The sequence below is a fragment of the Corythoichthys intestinalis genome, chromosome 2 (genome assembly GCF_030265065.1).
Source record: "Corythoichthys intestinalis isolate RoL2023-P3 chromosome 2, ASM3026506v1, whole genome shotgun sequence".
Lineage (NCBI taxonomy): Eukaryota > Metazoa > Chordata > Actinopteri > Syngnathiformes > Syngnathidae > Corythoichthys > Corythoichthys intestinalis.
The window spans coordinates 69,660,554-69,683,532 of record NC_080396.1 but is presented as its reverse complement, the minus strand read 5'-3'; the positions used below and the strand labels follow the sequence as shown (position 1 = coordinate 69,683,532).

At 39.0% G+C, this 22,979-nt stretch overlaps 1 protein-coding gene across 3 annotated transcripts in view; it reads right to left on the bottom strand.

Moving 5' to 3' along the window:
• The window catches only part of LOC130912213 (metabotropic glutamate receptor 4-like), a 355,496-nt gene that overhangs the window by 242,026 nt on the left and 90,491 nt on the right, over positions 1 to 22,979 (bottom strand). For all 3 annotated transcript variants that reach the window (XM_057830131.1, XM_057830130.1, XM_057830132.1), the window contains exon 2: positions 209 to 1,132. In XM_057830131.1, the coding sequence (XP_057686114.1) occupies positions 209 to 736 (528 nt within the window). In that variant the 5' untranslated portion in view covers positions 737 to 1,132. The remainder of the gene's footprint in view (positions 1 to 208; positions 1,133 to 22,979) is intronic.

Genomic DNA, 22,979 nt, shown 5'->3' with positions numbered 1-22,979 from the left:
TTTTTTTTAAGTATTATTATCAATTTCTTAATAATAAAAAGTTGATGAAATTAAGTGGCCTTAAGTGTGTGTGTATGAGGCATGGGGAGTGTCGGTTGTTAGGATGCGTGGACGGAGGGGGGTTTGATATGGTCGATAAACATCCATCTCCTTGAAATGAGTTTTTGGAACTTGGAATGTCTGCAGGTGCTTTATGGAAGGGACTGACCTTGAAAAGGCGCAGTATGTTTGCCACCATGATTGACACAGAGCTAGCAGATGCACCGATCACTCCGACAACTCTCTCTGGCTTGGTGATGATGGGTGGCCCTCCGCTCAGACACTTGATGTCTGTTGAGTCCTTTTCAATCAGCGCCTGTACAAACGTCAGAGACTGCTCCAGAGCGTGAGTGTCGCGCGAGCACGTATCCAGGATGCGAGCCCCCAGAGTGATGTTCGGCAGCAGCTCGTTGTCATTATTGATGCGGTCCAGCGCGAACAACATAGCCTCCAACCTGTGGATCCCCTTCTCCTTTTTTAGCTCGCCGCAGGCTTTCCCATCATTTCCTCTTGCGTGCACTGGGAAAAGCCCACCCAGCGATATGTCCCCATCAATGCGTATTGAGTTGAGGTGTGTGTGGCCAGGCATTCTGGGTTTTGCCGCACGGGAGATGAAGAAACAACAAGCAAAAAGCCACAGACAGCAGCATGAGCTGAAGCCACCTCGCAGGCCCATTTTGAAGGGCTGAATCTGCATCCAATTGGAGCCCCTTTAGTATAAAAGTCAGCACACATAAATGCACATGGAAATGCCTTTAAGGATAGCCATGATATTCATCAGACAGCAGTCATCTTTCAGTGTATTTTTTTCTCACAGTTTCCAGATGCAAGCAACTTCACTAATGATCCCAGCTCACGTTTGCCGTGTCTGATTCTTCTTTGCTCTTTCAGTGTTCTTGCAATAGTTGCTATGTGCACGACCTCACCACTAAAACTGCAAACATTCTTAGAAGGTTTGATCAAAAACAAAAGGGAGGACTTTAGCCTTTCTTCTCTGCTTATGGGGAAATCTCTTTGGAGCTTCTGGCTTTTCTTCTGTCTTTCAGGCGTGTAGAAATTCACAAGAGGGCCCAGTTGACTGCAAATATGGTGCCTGTGAAGAAGAGAGACAGTGTATTAGCAACAATCAGTGATAGTGGGAAATTATAGGGAGGTGCTTTTGCAGCAATGCTTATCAGCCAGAGAGTTAATTTAATAAATCATAAAAGCAGTTACAAGAGGAAGAAGGTTGTTGATCCGTTTCCTTAGATTCAGTGTTGGAAGTGGCAATAAAAGAAAAAAACTGTTTAATTTTTTTCCATCAATGTCAATGGCAGCCAATGGGCCACTGCAAAATCTTACCCATGTCAAACAACATGTAACCATCTGGCATCTGGGCCATGCACATTATTTTATAGCTAACATCTACCGTATTTTTCGGACTATAAGCCGCAGCTGTCCCCACTGTATTGTAGCATATTTACACTAAATACCCGCGAACACTTTATCTGACATCAGCATCATAAGACTGTTGTGAGACCGTCATAATTATGACATGACACTGTCATGAGCATTAATGAATGCTTAGGACAGATGTCATTTAGTGTAATCTGGCAAAATCTCTCACTGTTGAATGGATGTAAAAGAGCCGAGCTGGACATAGATAAAATTTGTGAGAAAATTTCTATCATAAGCGTTCATTAATGCCCAGTGTCATGTCATAATCATGACGGTCTTATGACGCTGATGTCAAATAAAGTGTTACCTATAACCAGGTTGTTGTTAATCTTACTTTAAAAATCAATTAGTTACAGTTACAAATTACCTCTCCCAAAAAGTAACTGAATTAGTAATGCAGTACCGCAGCGTAAGAGTAATTACTTACTCACCAAAGTAGCTGACGTTACTTTTCATGTTCAACACGTTATTGAATGATCCATTCTATTATGTCTTTCAAATCAAATATGTTTATATTGTCATTGAATTGAACGTTTTTATCAAAAAAAATAAAAAATACAGTAGGTCACCCTTTTGACCTTTTTGTTTTATTTATTTCACCTATATAACAGTGTAATGGTATACAAACTTTAACTTTAAAATGCTGTGAGAAAAAAACTGTTTGTTTTTCCTGTTGTATTGAAGCCTATGAATACTGAACAGGAAAACAGTCCATTTTCATTTAATTGTACCCACATGAACGCCACGAACACGAAAAAAAAAGTTGCCCGAGAGTTTAAGATGACTCTTGCAACGCTAAATGCTACTGCTAGCGAGAAGGCAAATGCTATGCTAATATTCCGAGCCTTCTAGCATTGCCTTTGCAACAGCGTCACAAACCCTTTCCCTCCTCCCCTCTGTCACACCGTGGTGAGGTTTGTCTTGTCATGGTCATTTCCTGCTTTATTTTGTAAGTCTTTTCCTCCTTGTTTCAGAGCATTTGCCCATCCTCATGTCCTCCCTAATCACCAATTGGTTCCATCTGTTCCCCATTACCGTCTGTGTGTATATAAAGTCAGTCTCCCCTTTGTTGTGTGCCAGAGTGTCATCGTCTGCCGTCGTGTCACCCAAGCCCACGTTTGTCCACAACCAAAGATCGTGAACCTTGTGTAAGCAATTTTGAGTTTGTTTGCTACTTCGTGTTTATGATAACATTTTTGCCTTCCACAGTGAAGTGACCTTTTGTTGTGCTATATTGTCCAATCCTGAATCCATCGTAAGCATTTTGAGTTTGTTTGCTACTTTGTTTTTAGTAAATGTTTTGGCCTTCCTTGGTGAAATTAATTTTTGTTGAACAACCTGCCTTTTTTGTTTTTACCTTGAGAGAGACATTGTTATATAAACCTTTTTGAAAACCAAGAAAACTCTGCATTTGAGTCCTGCCTTGAGTCCAGCCTGACACCCTCTCCCGCTCTGCTCTCTCCGTGTTTCCCAGAGATCTCTCGTCATTCAATCAAATTGTAGTAACACACGGCTTCAAACCTTCAATGACGGTAACGGCATTGCAAAGATGGGAAAAGTAACTCATTAGATTACTCACTACAACAGTGCCCTTAGTAATGCCGTTATTAACAACACTGCCTATAACCTGAATAAATCAACAAAAAAAGCCACAGGATTCGAGATGAGGTGAAGAGTAGCGACTCATAGTCGGAAAATTACGGTATTTGCAACATCTAAAATTCTGAAAATATCCCAAATCCTTGGCTCTTGAGCATTTCCAAACCTTTGCAAAGAACTATTTCCTTGTACTTCAAGCAAAACAGATTTGCTGCTGCTTGGCATCCTTCTATTGTCTGCTCTGCTGTAGTGGGTTCTCTCGCATATGCATCAAAGGTTAAGAAGCATTTGACTTAAAATTTGAAGGAATAGGGCATTCTGTGACCTGCAGAGTGGGGCATTAAATGGCATTGCCTCACATCTTGATTGATATCTGGTAGAATCTCATATTACAGCCATGTGGAATTTGCGTGTTATTTCCTATGAATGTATGGGTTCTCTTCAATCACACTATCATCAGAGGTGGGTAGTAACGCGTTACAATTACTTAGTTGCATTTACTTGAGTAACTTTTTGAGAAAAAAAATTCTAAGAGTAATTTTACAGTCATTGAGTAGATTTGTGAAGAAACACAACTCTTACATTGCTCCTTTGAGCTACATTTGAGTATATGTATTTTTCCTCTTTATTCTACTAGTACATATTAGATTTTACTTTATTTCTGCCTGAGATGCTCACAGTGGCTCTACCCGTTTCATCAATGTCTCAACAATAATCACATGACTCCATTACACCAATTGCTGCCTGAGATGCTCACAGTGGCTCTACCCGTTACACCAATGTCTCAACAATAATCACATGACTCCATTACACCAATCAGACGGAAAAATACAGTTACATGACCACACACACACACACACACACACACACACACACACCAGTCCTATGATCACGCCGGCTTGTTCAATCAGATGGCGTCTTTAAAATGCCTTAAAAAGTAAGCTATATGGCATAGAGCGCTGCTGTCAGCATTACTCAAATGCACGGATTTCAAGTTCCCATGCTCTTTGGACGGGTGATGTTTCAATTCTGTAGATTTTTTTAGTTGGAATTTGATTTTTTTTTTTTTTTTTTGCCTTAAATTGTCTTTTATTTGGTTATAGTACTGTATAATATTGACAGTTCTTATAGATGACATTGTGCTGAGAAAAAATATAAACGAATGTTTAAAATAATGAGATTTTGTGCGTACAGTATTCTTTTCACCAAATACTTACATGTAGTTGAGTATTATATACAAAAAATATATAATGTATGTATAATTATAGTTTTTTTGGACGACTACTTTTACTTATACATGAGTAATATTATTGTGAAGTAACGCTACTGATATCTGTTAGTACGTCTGTCTATCTTTGTAAAAAGATTATGGCTTCCACGGTTGTCAATCTTGGTGGGAGGGTGCATGTTCAGCAGTGGAAGAAGGAGTTCATATTCTTTTAGCGATTGGTTGGCAAATAAAATAAATTTAAAAATTATGCTAATATACGGATTCACATTTTTCAATTTCTTGTCAAAGTGAAATTATTTTCCTTCTTGGGGGTACTCCTGACTTAAGTGCTATTTTTAAAAATATAGTATTGCACAAGAATCTGTGTCTATTTTGAGTGACTATGATTTGCAATTTTGAAAATGTTTTACTATTTTGTATCTGAATTATTTTGAAATTTCCTGGATGAAACGCCCTGTAGCTGCAGAAGACCAAATATGTTGGTAACTTAGATTTTTCACAGTCCAGAAAACATATTTTCTTGAGGTAAACTACTGTGAATGTTTTAATTTAACTGAAATTGCTATGGTATTCAATTTTTCGGTACTTTTTATCATGTTTAAGGTGACAGTAAAATGTAGTTAGGGTTAGAAACAGGATAACAATAGTACCCTTTACTGCACTAGCAAACAATGAGGTGCACAGATCTTATGTAATTCAATTATTTGTTCTACATGTTACAATATTTCTGACAATATTGGCAGGCAGACCAAAAGAATGATTATTTTAGGTTTAAATTCTGATTCGGCTTACCCTGGAGTCATGTAAACATTCAGTGAGGCATTTACGTCATAGAAAATTCATCCACCCACAGTGCGCTACGGTCAGGTCTGAGTCTGAAGCTACACCAGTGATGTAAGAAAAAAATGAATTGAATATTACTTGAATTATGATGTGTTTGCTCCTTGCAGCACTGTTCCCATAAGGAGTTTACCACCACTGGCCTCAATAGTGCTAAGTCGATACATTGGTTGATCTGTGCACAGCGGGAGTGTCTTTGAGTCCTCTTTTTCTTGATCTTCTGATCATCTCAACCCCTTCGGTGTGTTACGCTCTTATGTAAACACAGTCACCTACTGCGGCAAAGTCAGACCTTTTATACTACTACTGTAATTCTTTCTGGATCAAAAGCACACGCAGCTTTTGCATTTAGTTTAAGGAGATGTGTTGATAATGCTTTTATAAATTTAAGATGCTTTATTCCAATTCTAAATTGTCTATAGTAGGGATGTAATTCTACAAGAATTTTATCATCAGTTTTTTAAAATATATTTATCTGAATGCATTCTAGACAGTTTTTCCATCTTTGCGCGTCTGCATCACTTGTCTGTCTTTTGCATATACGTAGCATAATAATGATGCCCTGTATTCTAACACAGTTTCAATCCTGCTGGGAAAGAAAAGGAGATATTTATATAATCTGCACAGATCCTCCCTCTAAAAACGCGGCATTCATAATGGATGAGGGCTGAGCACTCGCTGGAAAACACCTTGCTCAGAGGGAAAGCCTCGATTAGATGGAGAAATGAAGAGATGTTGCTTGGGAATGGTCTCTTTGGAAATTAGTTTAAAGAGACAAATTAAGCTGTTAACAATCTCACACAATCAAATGGAATGTCTCTGCAATGATGATGAAGGGGCACCTCTCTTTTAGCAGCAATTAACATATTGTTATTAAGACCCTGGTAGGAAGATGTCTAATAAACGTCTCAACAGAGAGCTCACATTTTGAGGAGAGAATACTTTTAAAATGAGGAACATCTTATTAAATAATAAAAGAACACAACTCAGTGATGAAGTCTTTGCTGCCGTTGCATTCTCAACCCAGCATGCACACTGGCAATGTGAGCAGCTGCTTGATACCGAGTTCTGGGAGCGTGTGCGCGTGGGTGCGCTCATGCATGTGTGTGCCTTGTATACCAAATCCAGGGAGGCACAGCAGCTCCAGCATGCGACCACAGTCCCTTGAGCCTGCGCATGTGTGCTGGTTCTAAAGCAACATCACTTTATTATAAGAGTTTGGTTTTTGTTTAATGTAGCCTCTTGTCTGTATTGGGATCAAAGTTCCCTCTAATTTTTCATGTGTGTGAGCAAACACACAAGCTCCCTGAGCACGCTGCGGACCACTGTGAGCAACATCAGATGTGTACACTGTGGCCACACATCAGTGTCACGCCTGTTCAAAACCTTGGATGATGGCCGTGTGTGTGTGTGTGGGGGGGGGGGGCATAACCCTTATCCCATCCCTGAAGGCCGGTTTGATGGGGGTGTGGATGGCCCGGGGGACTACCCTGGATCCCTGGGGGAGGACGACAGCCCCCTTTGATGGGCTGCGGGAGGAAGGATGGGCTGCGCAGGCTAATACAACTAGCTAACGATAGCACCAACATATTCATAGTTAGTGTAGGCGTTCAATACATTTCTTGTTATTGTTTGTTCTTCTGTCTCTCTCTCCTTCTTTTCTTCTCTTCCCCTTATATCCCCTTCCTGTTCGCTGCTTTCTCCTAATAAATGAGGTACGTTGAATGAAAAGTAGGAAGTATGTCATACTCCCATGTGATACTTTAAAACTGTTCAGACCAATCAGACACTCAGATCTCCATTTTCCTTGTCAAGCATTTGAACAGGACAGCTTAAGAAACATTTTTAAAAACCTTGGATGATAGCAAGTTAGGTAAGGTTCAGTTAGGTGAGTAAGGTGAGCTACACTAGAACTACCAAGGGTGGATCAGTTGATACACATCCCTTTTGTATCCAGAGAAGGGTGATCTGACCCTAATCAGCATATCTTTTGTGATGATTTAGGTTCTCATTAGTCATTCCCATTCAAACTATAGTGTTGGATTGCTTCAATTAGCATCTTGATTGTTTACAGGACAGGACCGTCTTTACTTTGTCGGACAGTGGACTGCTCAGGCAGGCAATCGGGCCGACAACCTTTTTACATCTTCCAAAAGCTGCAGTTTACCTACAGTACAAGGGACGGTGTAATAAAAAACAAAACATTTTTTATGTGGTGACATGAAACTTAGCCCTTTTCCCAGGGCTAGGTGTTGGAGGTTGTTGCCGAAGCAATTTTTCCTTCTGCGCCTTCTTTGCGCTCACATGAGAGTGAGCCAATTCCTTTGAAAGACCCACCAAGAAGTCCACCCGTCTCTCTCTGGCCTTCCGGTGCATGCCTGATACAACACATATGCATTCAGTGCTGCCATGTTAATCATATTGTAGAACACGGCGACTGGCCATCTCCGTGTTCCTCCTTGCTTGACAAAGCAAAGGGAGCCTTTGATTTGCAAATATTCAAGATGCTAATTGCAGCTATCTAGAGTGAAACCCCCCCTTCACACCTCGGCAGCGACTCCACTGGAGTGTGAAGGGGGGTTGTCTGCTTGATTGCTTGTTTAAAACCCTCAGAGTTATTTGTCCATTTTTTTGGCTTTTTTCGTTTTTTTCTGTGTTTAAAAGGAAAAAAAGCATTTGAAAAAATACACTAGGGAGCTAATATTTCCTGCAGGATACTAAATCATGTAGAAGTTCGAAGTGGCACCATACGGCAATTTCTAACTTATTGCAAACAGGCTGGGAAGATTTGCACTAAATTCTTGTAATTTTGCCATTTTTTTGGCTCATTGACTCCCATTATAAATCATGATTTTTAATATGCTGTAAACCTGATGTGTTATAATGCATTTTCCGTGATTATTGATGCAATCGCTTCTTTGGCGAGTCAAAAACATGCAAATACAGGAATTTGTGTGTTGTCACCCAAAAGTCACTAGAAGGAACCATAGGCCAATACTTGAATTTGCTTGCGAAGCTCGTTATAGATTGGTAAAAAATTAATGCGTTAAAGACCATTGGCAATACAACAAAATTTGTGTTTATGTGTCTGAGCTCACTTTCAGTCTATTTGGGCATGCATATTTGCAATTTTGCACGTGTGCACAAGGCAATAAAACGGTACTTCCCGGAAATGCAAAAAACATAACACGTGTTTATTGTTATTGTTTGAAATGTCAACTCTTATTGGTTGGGTGTTTTAATTTCTTTACTCTCATTGGTTCTGGGCATTTTGGGAGTCTTTACTCTCACGATGATGAACATTTTGCATTTCTTGCGACACAACTGTGATCGATGGCGGTGAGAAATGTTTTACTGCAGGACGCGATTTGGATGGTGTTAGAAAATCCTGATTCCGACGACGACCTTCGTTCGGACGCTTCATCGGAGAGCCCAGAAGACATTGAAGAAGATTCTTCCGGACTTCCACGGCCGGAGGAGGACGACTTTGATGACGAGGACTGGCAAATGGTTGACGAATATAATGGCGGAGATGAAAGCAAGGAGCAGAAGGGGGGCACGGAGATGAACACGTTGAGGCGGAATGACGAAAATGACGGCGATCAAGGTGATGACGAGAGTGAGTAAGCACGTTTTGCATATCAAGGTTTGTCTTGTAAAAGCTGATCAAAGATCAAAGCTGTTATTGGTGTGTGTGCTTTCGCTTTGCAGGCCTGTGCCACATACTCCTGCCGCCAGTGTTCTGACAAATTTTGCAACCCATCAAAAATTGCTACCTTGCGGTTTTGCGCATGCGCGTAACGTTAAAAATGGCCACGAATGCAGCGATTCCAAAGTAATTACTACAAACTTTCTTTAAAGAAAGGAATATTTACTTAAGTTTAATCATGTAAAGACATGTACAAAAGTTCTCAAACACATCCTACCATGTTAGCTGCACACAGCAACTGCACCCCGTGCTCTCACTGTTAACGACTTTGCAGTGTCGTTAAGTATTAATTTACGCCATTTTCATGTCGCACATGTATGTTTATGATGTATCTAGTAAAGATGCACCGATACCGATACTAGTATCGGCAGGGGGCGCTGATCCGGCCCAAAATGGTGGTATCGGTATCGGCGAGTACCAACAAAGACTGCGCCGATACCATTTACCGGTCCATTATTATAACATTTGACCGCAGCCTTTTTTTTTCTCCTGGCGCTCACTACACTTTGTGTTGTGTGATGACACGTGAACACCAAGCAGCTATCGCTATTGGCCTGCTCCAGACCAATGAGAACGGGCCAATAGCCACTCCTGACCAATGACAAGGCCGCTATGTCGGCGCCGCCAACATGGTGGCGGTCGGGGAATATTTCAAAATAGAAATCCCGTCAATTAAAATCAATGGCTGCATGCAAGATTTGCGGCCTGAAAGTTTCGAGATATGGAGTTAAATCGGCCAGTTTCAATACCTCGAACCTGATAAAACATTTGAAGACGAAACGTGAACGAACACAACGAGTTTGAGCCTGCAAGAGCAGGACTGCTCTCCAGAGGGAGGGCGCAGGACCGGAGCAACAATCTCTGGTCAGTTTACTACGTCTACTTTACTTTTATTGTCTTTTACTGAAAGAAATGCCGCAGTAATTTGGGACCTGTTTCCAAAGTAGGGTTGCCACCTTTTAGAAATAGAAATAAGGGACTCCCCCCCATCCCTCCCGAAAAAAGGAGGCTAATAGAGAGACGGGATGCTGTGGTCAATTATTATTACTTATAATTGTTAGCGTCCGCAAATGCGGAAACAGGGTTGGACCTCGAAGCGGACAACAAGCGGGGGATACGTACAAGGGTTTAATTGCAAACAAAAAATTACACGCGATCGCGGGATAGTAGAAATAACAAAAGGAGTCCGTGACAGCAGGTCGACGGAGCTCAATACTACAAACTCGAAGGTTAACTAAGACGATAGGCAGCGAGCCAAAAAGCCTAAATAAAAACACTCAAATACCTGCACAGGGTAGAGGTTACAAACGAGTGCAGCACACTAACAGAAAAAAAACCCAATGCAGGGGCGTAACAAGCAAATGTAGCGAGACTATAGCGCGAGATGTCAAATGGCGATCAGCAAAGCAAATATCTCGGCAGCCTTCTCTGAGCTCACCCGTGCTTAAATGCTGCGTTGATGAGCCCGCATTGGATTCAGGTGCGACGTCAGGAATGCCCCCACTAACAGCCCAGCAACAAAACACAATCTAACCAGCAGCAGAATGTGACAATAATTTCATGAAAGTTGCACTGTTTGGCCTTTGAGAGGTTTAAAAAACGTTTACTCAGTTCATTCAGAGTTTATTATTATGAACTTATTTTTACTTTCTTACTGTTGGGCTAGTATTATACTTTGTACTTGTCTTTTTCCTATTTTGTAAAGGTAAGCAACAGCCTGACAAAGACTTGATAGCAATGATTTCACATCCAATTATGTAGCTCTTTGGGGAAAAAAAAAAATATATATATATATATATATATATATATATATATATAAATATATATATATATATATATATATATATATATATATATATATATATATATATATATATATATATATATATATATATATATATATATATATATATATATATAAACGGGGTGGTATCGGTATCGGCCGATACTGCACAGCCAGGTATCGGTATCGGGGCCAAAAAATGGTATCGGTGCAACACTAGTATCTAGTTTAGTTAGCACCTTTGGATAACATTGACAGTCCAATTGAATGTAAAAGAGCGCCACAAAAGCTTTGGGAGCAAAATTTTATAAGGGAGCAAATTTTTACAGCACTCAAGTGGCCAATGTGTGTGTTTTTTCACATGCTGGACATTTCGTCCTACAACGCATTTGTGCTGTTCTCGGGGATCTACCCTGATTGGAACGTGAAGAAAAGCTACAAGCGCCGACTATTTCTTGAGGAACTTGGCAAGGCTCTAATTCGGCCAGAAGTTCTAAAACGGGAACCACCGCCTTCTGCCGAAGGTTGGTAGAGCAGCGAGCTGGACCCCCGTCCAAGCGCAAACATTGTGGCCTTTGCACAAAGCCACTTCGGGCTTCGAACATAATAATAAATAATAATACATTTTATTTATAACGCACTTTACATTTGAAAAACAAATCTCAAAGTGCACATCATGAATTCTGCATATTATTATTATGTTAACTGTTATATTGTATATATGTTTTGTAAAATTGTTAACATAAATCATCAAATCAGTTATTGTCACTTTGTCATAGTCTTGTTCTAAAAAAAAACTATTGTTACGACTCTTACTTATCTAATGATGTAATTATGTAATATAAGATATTTTACTTTGATTTATATATAGCCTATATAGCATAGTTAGTTTTGCTATTAGGATAATGCTGCTATTATTGTCCATAGGGGCATTAAAAAATAAAAAACTATATGTGTAGATAGGTCTGATGCCACTGAACATTGTGAGTGGTTGAAAGTGAAAAAATATTCAGAAATGACTTGGTAATCACACTTCAAAGGAAAAGCCATTTTTTGCACAAAATCACAAGAGTTTAGTGTAAATGAGAAAACTGCAATTGTGTAAAAACTGGGCATGCATGAAACATTTGGTTGTTATGACTTGTGGACTTATTCAAGCTTCTCACTATGTCATATGGAATATTCAAATTAGACTTTTGTTTTTTATATATATACAGCATAGTTAGTTTTGCTATTAGGATAATGCTGCTATTATTGTCCATAGGGGGCATTAAAAAATAAAAACTATTTATGTGTAGATAGGTCTGATGCCACTGAACATTGTGAGTGGTTGAAAGTGAAAAAATATTCAGAAATGACATAGTCATCACACTTCAAAGGAAAAGCCATTTTTTGGACAAAAACACAAGACTTTAGTGTAAATGAGAAAACTGCAATTGTGTAAAAACTGGGCATGCATAAAAAAATCGGTTGTTATGACTTAAGGACTTATTTAAGCCTCTAACTATGTGATATGGAATATTCAAATTAGACTTTTGTATACATATATATATATATATATATATATATATATATATATATATATATATAGATAGATAGATAGATAGATAGATAGATAGATAGATAGATAGATAGATAGATAGATAGATAGATAGATAGATAGATAGATAGATAGATAGATAGATAGATAGATAGATAGATAGATAGATAGATAGATAGATATACAGCATAGTTAGTTTTGCTATTCGGATAATGCTGCTATTATTGTCCACAGGGGGCATTAAAAAATAAAAAAAAATTAAAAACTTTATATGTATAGATAGGTCTGATGCCACTGAACATTGTGAGTGGTTGAAAATGAAAAAATGCATGAAACATTGTATTGTTGGTAGTAGCTCAGTTGGTAGCTTGAGTTGTCCTGGGACCGAAACCCAACTTGCCCCCAATGGGTTGGCAGCGCCTTGCATGGCAGCAGCACCATTGGTTTGTGAATGTGTGTAAAAGGGTAAGTGCGTGCTAATGTAAAGTGCTTTGGGCATTGTCACAATGTAGATAAAGCACTACAGTGCCTTGCAAAAGTATTCGGCCCCCTTGAACCTTGCAACCTTTCGCCACATTTCAGGCTTCAAAACATAAAGATATAAAATTTTAATTTTTTTTTCAAGAATCAACAACAAGTGGGACACAATCGTGAAGTGGAACAAAATTTATTGGATAATTTAAACTTTTTTAACAAATAAAAAACTGAAAAGTGGGGCGTGCAATATTATTCGGCCCCCTTGCGTTAATACTTTGTAGCGCCACCTTTTGCTCCAATTACAGCTGCAAGTCGCTTGGGGTATGTTTCTATCAGTTTAGCACATAGAGAGACTGACATTCTTGTCCATTCTTCCTTGCAAAACAGCTCGAGCTCAGTGAGGTTGGATGGAGAGTGTTTGTGAACAGCAGTCTTCAGCTCTTTCCACAGATTCTCCATTGGATTCAGGTCTGGACTTTGACTTGGCCATTCTAACACCTGGATACGTTTATTTTTTAACCATTCCATTGTAGATTTGACTTTATGTTTTGGATCATTGTCCTGTTGGAAGATAAATCTCCGTCCCAGTCTCAGGTCTTGTGCAGATACCAACAGGTTTTCTTCCAGAATGTTCCTGTATTTGACTGCATCCATCTTTCCGTCAATTTTAACCATCTTCCCTGTCCCTGCTGACGAAAAGCAGGCCCAAACCATGATGCTGCCACAACCATGTTTGACAGTGGGGATGGTGTGTTCAGGGTGATGAGCTGTGTTGCTTTTACGCCAAACATATCGTTTTGCATTGTGGCCAGAAAGTTCAATTTTGGTTTCATCTGACCAGAGCACCTTCTTCCACATGTTTGGTGTGTCTCCCAGGTGGCTTGTGGCAAACTTTAAACGAGACTTTTTATGGATATCTTTGACAAATGGCTTTCTTCTTGCCACTCTTCCATAAAGGCCAGATTTGGGCAGTGTACGACTGATTGTTGTCCTATGAACAGACTCTCCCACCTCAGCTGTAGATCTCTGCAGTTCATCCAGAGTGATCATGGGCCTCTTGGATGCATCTCTGATCAGTTTTCTCCTTGTTTGAGAAGAAAGTTTGGAAGGGCGGCCGGGTCTTGGTAGATTTGCAGTGGTCTGATGCTCCTTCCATTTCAATATGATGGCTTGCACAGTGCTCCTTGAGATGTTTAGAGCTTGGGAAATCTTTTTGTATCCAAATCCGGCTTTAAACTTCTCCACAACAGTATCTCGGACCTGCCTGGTGTGTTCCTTGGTTTTCATAATGCTCTCTGCACTTTAAACAGAACCCTGAGACTATCACAGAGCAGGTGCATTTATACGGAGACTTGATTACACACAGGTGGATTCTATTTATCATCATCGGTCATTTAGGACAACATTGGATCATTCAGAGATCCTCACTGAACTTCTGGAGTGAGTTTGCTGCACTGAAAGTAAAGGGGCCGAATAATATTGCACGCCCCACTTTTCAGTTTTTTATTTGTTAAATAAGTTTAAATTATCCAATAAATGTTGTTCCACTTCACGATTGTGTCCCACTTGTTGTTGATTCGTGACAAAAAAATTAAATTTCATATCTTTATGTTTGAAGCCTGAAATGTGGCGAAAGGTTGCAAGATTCAAGGGGGCCGAATACTTTTGCAAGGCACTGTATATAAGTACACTCCATTTACTACTCCATTTACCATTGTTTGACAAAGCCAAGTAGTCAGTTTGGTATCGGGGTCATTTGACGCCTTTCTGGTCTTTCTTTTTAAAAAAATAAAACATAATGAACAACCACAAAGGGAGTATATCAAACCCCCACATTAAAACAATAAGCACACTCATGTTCATATTCTCTGTCTCTAAGCAGCTATAGAGGGCAGGTCAAAAAAATAAATAAATTAAAAAAAAAACTGAAAAAAGTTATATATGACAAAATACCTTTTCCTGACTGTTGTGACCTTTGACCTCGTTACCCCAAAATTCGTTTCGTTTCATAACAAATGTATCCTTAAGGTTTGATTATAATCCCTTTGTTGGTTCTTGAGTTATCTTGAACGCAAACAGCCAGACATAGGAATACATTTGCTCTACCCTAGAAAACTGTTTGTTGATGTTAAGTCAATGTGATTCACTGCTTTTGTCTTCTTTTACTGTGGTAAAAAAAAAAAGGTTATAGTCAAAGGGTTGCTTGCATGTTGTGGGACAATAATCTTTAGTATATGAAATTCTATGTTTATCAAAACAAATGTTCCCACAGATACAACAACAGAGAGCATGGATACAAATGAATACACTTCCCAAAAATCAAGTTAAATTTCGTTTTCACGGTTTTGAGATCCAATTTCGGACAAGGAAAATGTCATTTTAGGTGGTTCTCCAGATTTATTTGGTACTGTAGATTTTCAAGCATTCTACCAATGTTTTTCTTATACATGATATTAACTTCTAATTTTATGATTATTTTATTATTATTATTGTTTATTATTATTATTGTGCATTGTGTTTTCATTCTTCTTGTAAAGCGTCTTTGAGTGTCATGAAAAGCGCTTTATGAATAAAATGTATGATTACTGTTATTGATCATTTTTTAAAGGTTTTTTATATTTGGTCTCAGGGCAAATGTATTTACTCATGGACTGCATGTTATATTGTTTTTTGATGTGGATTATTTCAAATATTTAACGGTGGGATGTAAAATGTCCTCCAGTTCAGGAATGATGCTCATATTTTTAAATAGGGTACTAAAACAGAGGGAAAGTATAAATGTCAACTATGTCAAATGATTAAGGTTTGATGTGAGGGATTCTACATTTGGAATGGGTTGTTGGCAAGTCGCTAGCCCTAAGCAAGAATAACAAGCAAGGCTTCCCCCTGTCAGGCTATGAAGAAGAATTAGCTACTGTGGTGCACTTGTTTTGTTTTGATTTCCAAGTCAAAAGTGATTATCTCGTTGCGTCACGATGCAGAAAACACAGTACGTAAAAGCAATCTTTCCACAATGGTTGTCAAACGAACAAAAGTCATGTTCTTACATCATGTTATTGACATTTAAAAAGGTAACAAGTAAATGTTTGCTAACTTAAATTGCCCCATTTAAACAATTCTGCTCCAATCTAGTTTGTCACTAGATAGACATTCAATCCATTTGTACTAGGAAGGGCTGGAAATGATCATCAGCCTTGTCACTGAGTGTTAAGATTTACCGATGTCAATCAAAATTTGCTTTATACATGCTTAACCCTCACAGGGCCAGTGGTCACCATAGTAGACATCTATTTAAAAGTTATCATTAGCTTAATTCCTTCACTGCTGGTCCAGGTCACAGAGTATGTGTTGTGGTACTTAGTAATAGAGGCAGTGGTGGATGAAGTACTCACTTTTTTTTTTTTTTTTTTTACTTAAGTAAAAGTACAGATACAGGTGGAAAAAATTATTTAAGTATCTAAGAAAAACTGTATTCAAGTAAAAGTACAAAAGTACTTGCTTTGCTTTGCGTTGCTGCCTCTAGTGCACAGTTAGTGGTGGAATGTAACTAAACCACTGAAAAGAGGGAAATTTATATTGAAAACACCTAACCCAATAGCAGGCGACTGCGTGCCGGATCCGGCCTCAGCTCGCCAGATCCGCATAGCAATCACACTCACTTAACGTCACTGCGCCAGATGTGGCCCGGCTCAGCACTATGACAGTCAAAATAATAGGTTACGCACTGTCCCGGGGCGGACCGTGCACACCGGACGTGTTCAAACTCTCGTTTAACATCAGAGCGCCAGATGCAGCCCGGAACATCACTATGACAGCCTTAATTGTTGCCCTGATTGCACAGATGCGTGAGCATGGGACTAGGCGCCACTGATCATCATCAGCAGCTTACTTAAACCGGTCCTTGGCCTCATATCATCGCCAGATCAACAACTCACCTACAGGTATATGACTTTCAGCGAACAAAGAATCTTGTAATGCTGATACTGAGCTAATTTTTTTGTGTTTTGTGTTTAATGTAATCTTAAGAACGGTTTTGATACAAATCTGGCCCAAAACTGGTTGCTGATCCAGCAAGTGACTCCTTACTGAGTTTGGGCCATTGTTCAAAAAGACACTGGGGCAAATCCGTTCTACAAAGTTCGGCCGAAATTTTCAGTACATCTGGCCCATGTGCGCTCCAGTTATACTTTGCTATCTGGGTACTGACAGCAATAGACATCCAATCCATTTCAGCAAGCCCTTCTCAGTTAGATGGATTCGACGTCTATTGCCTTGGCCACATTTATTTGAATGTCTTTATTCTTCTATTTTGCAATTTATTACACTTTGTTCCAATTTAGTTTTGAAGTGTTAAGTTTATTTTATGTTATTTAGAATTATTATCTTTATTTTTTTATTATTACTCATAGATTGTTTCTCCCTTTTTTTTAATTTTTTTTTTTTATTAAATTTGCAGGGCGTTTTTTCCCCAATCTTTTTTTTTGTGTTACTATTCAAATACTTGATTTTCTTTTCGAAAACGGATCCTGATATTTAATTTATTCACTTAATTTTAATAAAAGTACACACAAGTAACGGTTCGGGACAACAAGAAAAAAAAAAGCTATTTTATCACATCATTTGAAAGGTAACGTTTGTTCTAACACCTAAATATAAAAAGCAACTCTAATTAAACTGCAAAATAAATAAAAGAAAACATCAAACTTGTGAATTTATCCTTCTATTGTTCTAACATTCTTTAATTCACAGTTTATGTACAAAAATAGACAACACACCATTTTTGTAGGGATCGACTGAGGTAACAAGGCAAAGGCAGGTAGCACTCACCGCCACGGTAACTTTTTTATAAAAGTCAGATACTACCATCTTCAATGCTGGATTACACACAGCTAACTGTAAACCAGTCACTTTTCTTTTTTTAAATAACTTTAAAGTGCTTATGACATCAAAAAGCATGTCTATTTCATATTTCACGTGGTATTTTATGCTCCTGAATGAAATGGACCGCTTTGATGTGTGTGAAAGCGATCGTCTAATTAATCAATTTTTGAATCCTGCGCCATGAAAATGAGTGACTTCCGGGTCCAGTCTCGGGCTGGGCACGAATGCGAATATGACGTCACCCGGGTCAGCATCTCACAATACAGCATTGCTTTATAGTATGCAGATGTAATGTGGATTCATCTGATTTTGCGGATTAATTTGTTTATTCACGCCAGCCAAATGCGCTGCAGGGATTTGATGCTGCACCAGGGAGAGTCTTGCGAGCCTTTTCGGGCTTCAAAAGGCTCCCGTTCACCCAGAGATTGGCCAAAACAAGTCCGACAACTGTAGGACCATTGGACTTATGAGGAAGCGAGTAAACATCGTGTTTTGTATAATGTCAAATACTGGGATCATTGCACACGTTTTAATATGGAGGTGGCTTGCATTTTGTGGCTGAAAATGCTCCTCGTCCACCGAGAATGCCACTCGGCCGATGACCGGCGGCTTGTCGCACACCCCCTCAGTCCTTTTCGCGTGCCCACCGGGAAAGCATTACACTCTCCATATCTCCAGACTTCCATCCCCCTCTGCCCTCTTCGTGTTCCGGGCAATAGACCTCTATCCTTGGGTTGGCTCGGGCAGCTCCGCACTCCTCCGACGTCGGCCAGTTTGTCCGGCGGTCATTCTCCAGCTGCTTCCCTGGCAAACGATCTCTCCTGCTCGCAGTAGGGGGACGACGAGCTGTGACTTACTCGCCACCGGGGGGTTGCCGATCGGCGAAGACACTCGACGCTGTGTGACATGATCCGAGGTAGTTTTGTGCTGTTTTTTGCTTCGAAAGGGTAAGACTTTGAAACGCCGCTCAGCTCGGGTTAGCATGTTGGCGAGCTGTCACGCAGCTCCTGGTGCTGCGTCACCAGTAGGTGAATGGTGAGATAATGTAAAGCGCTTTGAGTGCCTTGAAAGGTGGAAAAGCGCTATATAAGTATAACACCATTTAGCAATTGGGGACAAATAATTAATAAAAAGAGTATCCTGTAAAAATATTGGCGTAGAGAAATTGAAACAACGACATTTGCTGCTCTCATTGCCGAATTTTCCATTTCTATTCTGAATAATTCCCTCTCAATGGGCTGAATTCTAAATCAAATGAAATTGTGACCCTGCCGACGTCATCCCCCAGCTGGGGACGCTAGAGCGCTATGACAGACAAGGGCTAAACTAAATTTCTCATCATCTGCGCTTTGCCAAATTGTTGTATATATATATATATATATATGTATATATATATATATATATATATATATATATATATATATACAGTGCCTTGCAAAAGTATTCGGCCCCCTTGAACCTTGCAACCTTTCGCCACATTTCAGGCTTCAAACATAAAGATATAAAATTTAAATTTTTTTGTCAAGAATCAACAACAAGTGGGACACAATCGTGAAATGGAACAAAATTTATTGGATAATTTAAACTTTTTTAACAAATAAAAAACTGAAAAGTGGGGCGTGCAATATTATTCAGCCCCCTTGCGTTAATACTTTGTAGCGCCACCTTTTGTTCCAGTTACAGCTGCAAGTCGCTTGGGGTATGTTTCTATCAGTTTTGCACATCGAGAGACTGACATTCTTGCCCATTCTTCCTTGCAAAACAGCTCGAGCTCAGTGAGGTTGGATGGAGAGTGTTTGTGAACAGCAGTCTTCAGCTCTTTCCACAGATTCTCGATTGGATTCAGGTCTGGACTTTGACTTGGCCATTCTAACACCTGGATACGTTTATTTTTGAACCATTCCATTGTAGATTTGGCTTTATGTTTTGGATCATTGTCCTGTTGGAAGATAAATCTCCGTCCCAGTCTCAGGTCTTGTGCAGATACCAACAGGTTTTCTTCCAGAATGTTCCTGTATTTGGCTGCATCCATCTTCCCCTCAATTTTAACCATCTTCCCTGTCCCTGCTGAAGAAAAGCAGGCCCAAACCATGATGCTGCCACCACCATGTTTGACAGTGGGGATGGTGTGTTCAGGGTGATGAGCTGTGTTGCTTTTACGCCAAACATATCGTTTTGCATTGTGGCCAAAAAGTTCAATTTTGGTTTCATCTGACCAGAGCACCTTCTTCCACATGTTTGGTGTGTCTCCCAGGTGGCTTGTGGCAAACTTTAAACAAGACTTTTTATGGATATCTTTGAGAAATGGCTTTCTTCTTGCCACTCTCCCGTAAAGGCCAGATTTGTGCAGTGTACGACTGATTGTTGTCCTATGGACATACTCTCCCACCTCAGCTGTAGATCTCTGCAGTTTATCCAGAGTGATCATGGGCCTCTTGGCTGCATCTCTGATCAGTTTTCTCCTTGTTTGAGAAGAAAGTTTGGAAGGACGGCCGGGTCTTGGTAGATTTGCAGTGGTCTGATGCTCCTTCCATTTCAATATGATGGCTTGCACAGTGCTCCTTGAGATGTTTAAAGCTTGGGAAATCTTTTTGTATCCAAATCCGGCTTTAAACTTCTCCACAACAGTATCTCGGACCTGCCTGGTGTGTTCCTTGGTTTTCATAATGTTCTCTGCACTTTAAACAGAACCCTGAGACTATCACAGAGCAGGTGCATTTATACGGAGACTTGATTACACACAGGTGGATTCTATTTATCATCATTGGTCATTTAGGACAACATTGGATCATTCAGAGATCCTCACTGAACTTCTGGAGTGAGTTTGCTGCACTGAAAGTAAAGGGGCCAAATAATATTGCACGCCCCACTTTTCAGTTTTTTATTTGTTAAAAAAAGTTTAAATTATCCAATAAATGTTGTTCCACTTCACGATTGTGTCCCACTTGTTGTTGATTCTTGACAAAAAAATTAAATTTCATATCTTTATGTTTGAAGCCTGAAATGTGGCGAAAGGTTGCAAGATTCAAGGGGGCCGAATACTTTTGCAAGGCACTGTATATATATATATATATATATATATATATATATATATATATATATATATAAAAAAACATCTCAAAATATGATTCTAATTCACATAATAATGCCTTTTAAAACTTTTGTGCATCTAATGAATTTTACTCTACACTGTAAAAAAAATAAAATAAAAAAATAAAAAATAATCATAATAATAATAATTAAAAAAAAAAAAAAGCTACAAAAAAAAAATAATAATAAGCAGTTACTCATTACTTCAGTATTCTTTTCACTGAATACTTTTATTTCTTGTACTTGTGTATAATTGTTTTGGGATGACTACTTTTACCTGAGCATTGTGATTTTGAAATATTGCTTCGAATCAAATTTTTCATTGCTCTACACATGATGAGGTGATTAAGATGTTTATATTTGCTTTAGATCAATCACTGCTCGCAATGAAAAGATACTTTGCTTATTATTGCTCACAATGAACAAATGTTTTGTCTTTTTTTGCCAACCGACCTGCTCGAGATAGTGGGGCAAGGACACCGTTGCTGCACTGGAATGCTTTGACACACATGTATTAATTTCACCTACATGCACACACAGAGCCAGACAAGTTCACTGGGTGTTAACCCTCGCTATGCTACCCAGCCCCTTTTTAAGGTTGACACCCTCCTTTGTTGCTAGGGCTATCCCAAATAAAATGAAAGGGAGCAAGGGGGCTTATTTTTAGAACGACTATGGAATCTGTATTGTGTAGTCTAGTATTGCATCGTATAGCTCCCCTCCGCTCTCCTTGCAACTTCTCAAAAAAAAAGTCGAGTGCCTTCTCTCCTTATTTTAGTGTAATTTATAAATGTCCTCCTACGGATTTGTATTTCAACTTGATAATCCACATATAGCAATAGCTATCGTCACTGCATCTGTTGACATTCACCTGCATGAATACAAAAAAACTGCCTCTCTGGTACCTAACATGCAGCCATTGTTTCATTTGCCGCCTACTGTACATCCAAATGTTCCTCTGCTGTGTCGTTCCATGGCAGTTTCTGTTTAATGCGACATGAGTTTAATAATTACCGACCTCAAGCTGACTATTGTTTTTACACAATAGAGCCGTCAAGAAGAAAGAGAGGCGCGGTACATCCCTGCAACTCAGTGGCTCACTTGGGGTGTTCAGAAAGGACAACACAGTATTGTAGGTAAATCACACAGACATTTCATATTACATTATAAGCTTTTTCGTACATACTACATGCCTCACAATTTCATTCAAAACAATATATGACTTCAAATGACATTGATTCAGTCACAAACAAGTCTAAATCAAGGTAGTCCGGAGGAAAAGAAAGTGGCAGAGGGCATAAAAATGAGCTTCAAACCAATGGAACGCTGTAAGGCAGAGCATTTCATTACATGCATTGTAACTCTCTACTTGGTAGTCTGCATCCATACCATCTCAATAAGAGACACCAGACAGCCCCTCAACCTCCCCACACTTTCCTCCATTACCTCACTACGTCTCCGGGACACTGTCCATTAGCTCGCTCCACCAGAGCCACAGATACATCTGATTCTTATTCACTCATTAACATTTTCTTCATGCAAAATGCAGATTCCATTAACAAACAGTCAGTGTGTCAGCCTCGGGCCTACTGGTTACTGGACTCCTTTAATGGGGAAAATGCAAAATAGTACAATCATCAAAGTTTATTGGAAAAAGAAGGCATTCCCACAACTAAACTGTAGGACACATGTTTCTGACACAGAATATACGTGTCAGTTTTTTAATAGTGTGCCATTTGGACGTAACCGAGCGGACAGTCACATTTTGTACTTAACTCATCCTCAGCCTAGCTTTGCTTGCATAATGGCTAACATGACTTTGAATACTTAAAGAAAAATCTATGATTTTACAAGTAAAGCTTTTAAAATGATTCAATTCAATTAATTTCTTTGATATGGAGCTTTAAATGAGTGGACACCACACTGAACGTACTTGATAAAAAAATAATCTGATTTTTAATTTAATTTTTGATTTTATAAAAAATAAAATTACTTACCACAGTTGAATTTCCCACATGTGGTGTGATGCTATCACAGAAGAGTGGTGTCATTAACAAATGGGAAATTTTCTTAAGGGAGCACGAAGACAGTTTAACAGAGTAGACAAACAGAAAACCTTTTTTTTTTTTTTTCTTTTTTTTTTTTTAAATTAAATATTGTATTTATATTTAAAAACAACACATGATTAAAGATTTAGATAAAGTTTATCCAGGACAATAAAATGATAACAATTAAACTGGATTTTTTGGTACTTATATTAGTTATTTCATTAACTGAATTTGACTGAAACACACTCTGGACCACTGTTGTTTTTTTAATTTCACCTATATAAGAGTGAAACTGTTTAGAAATT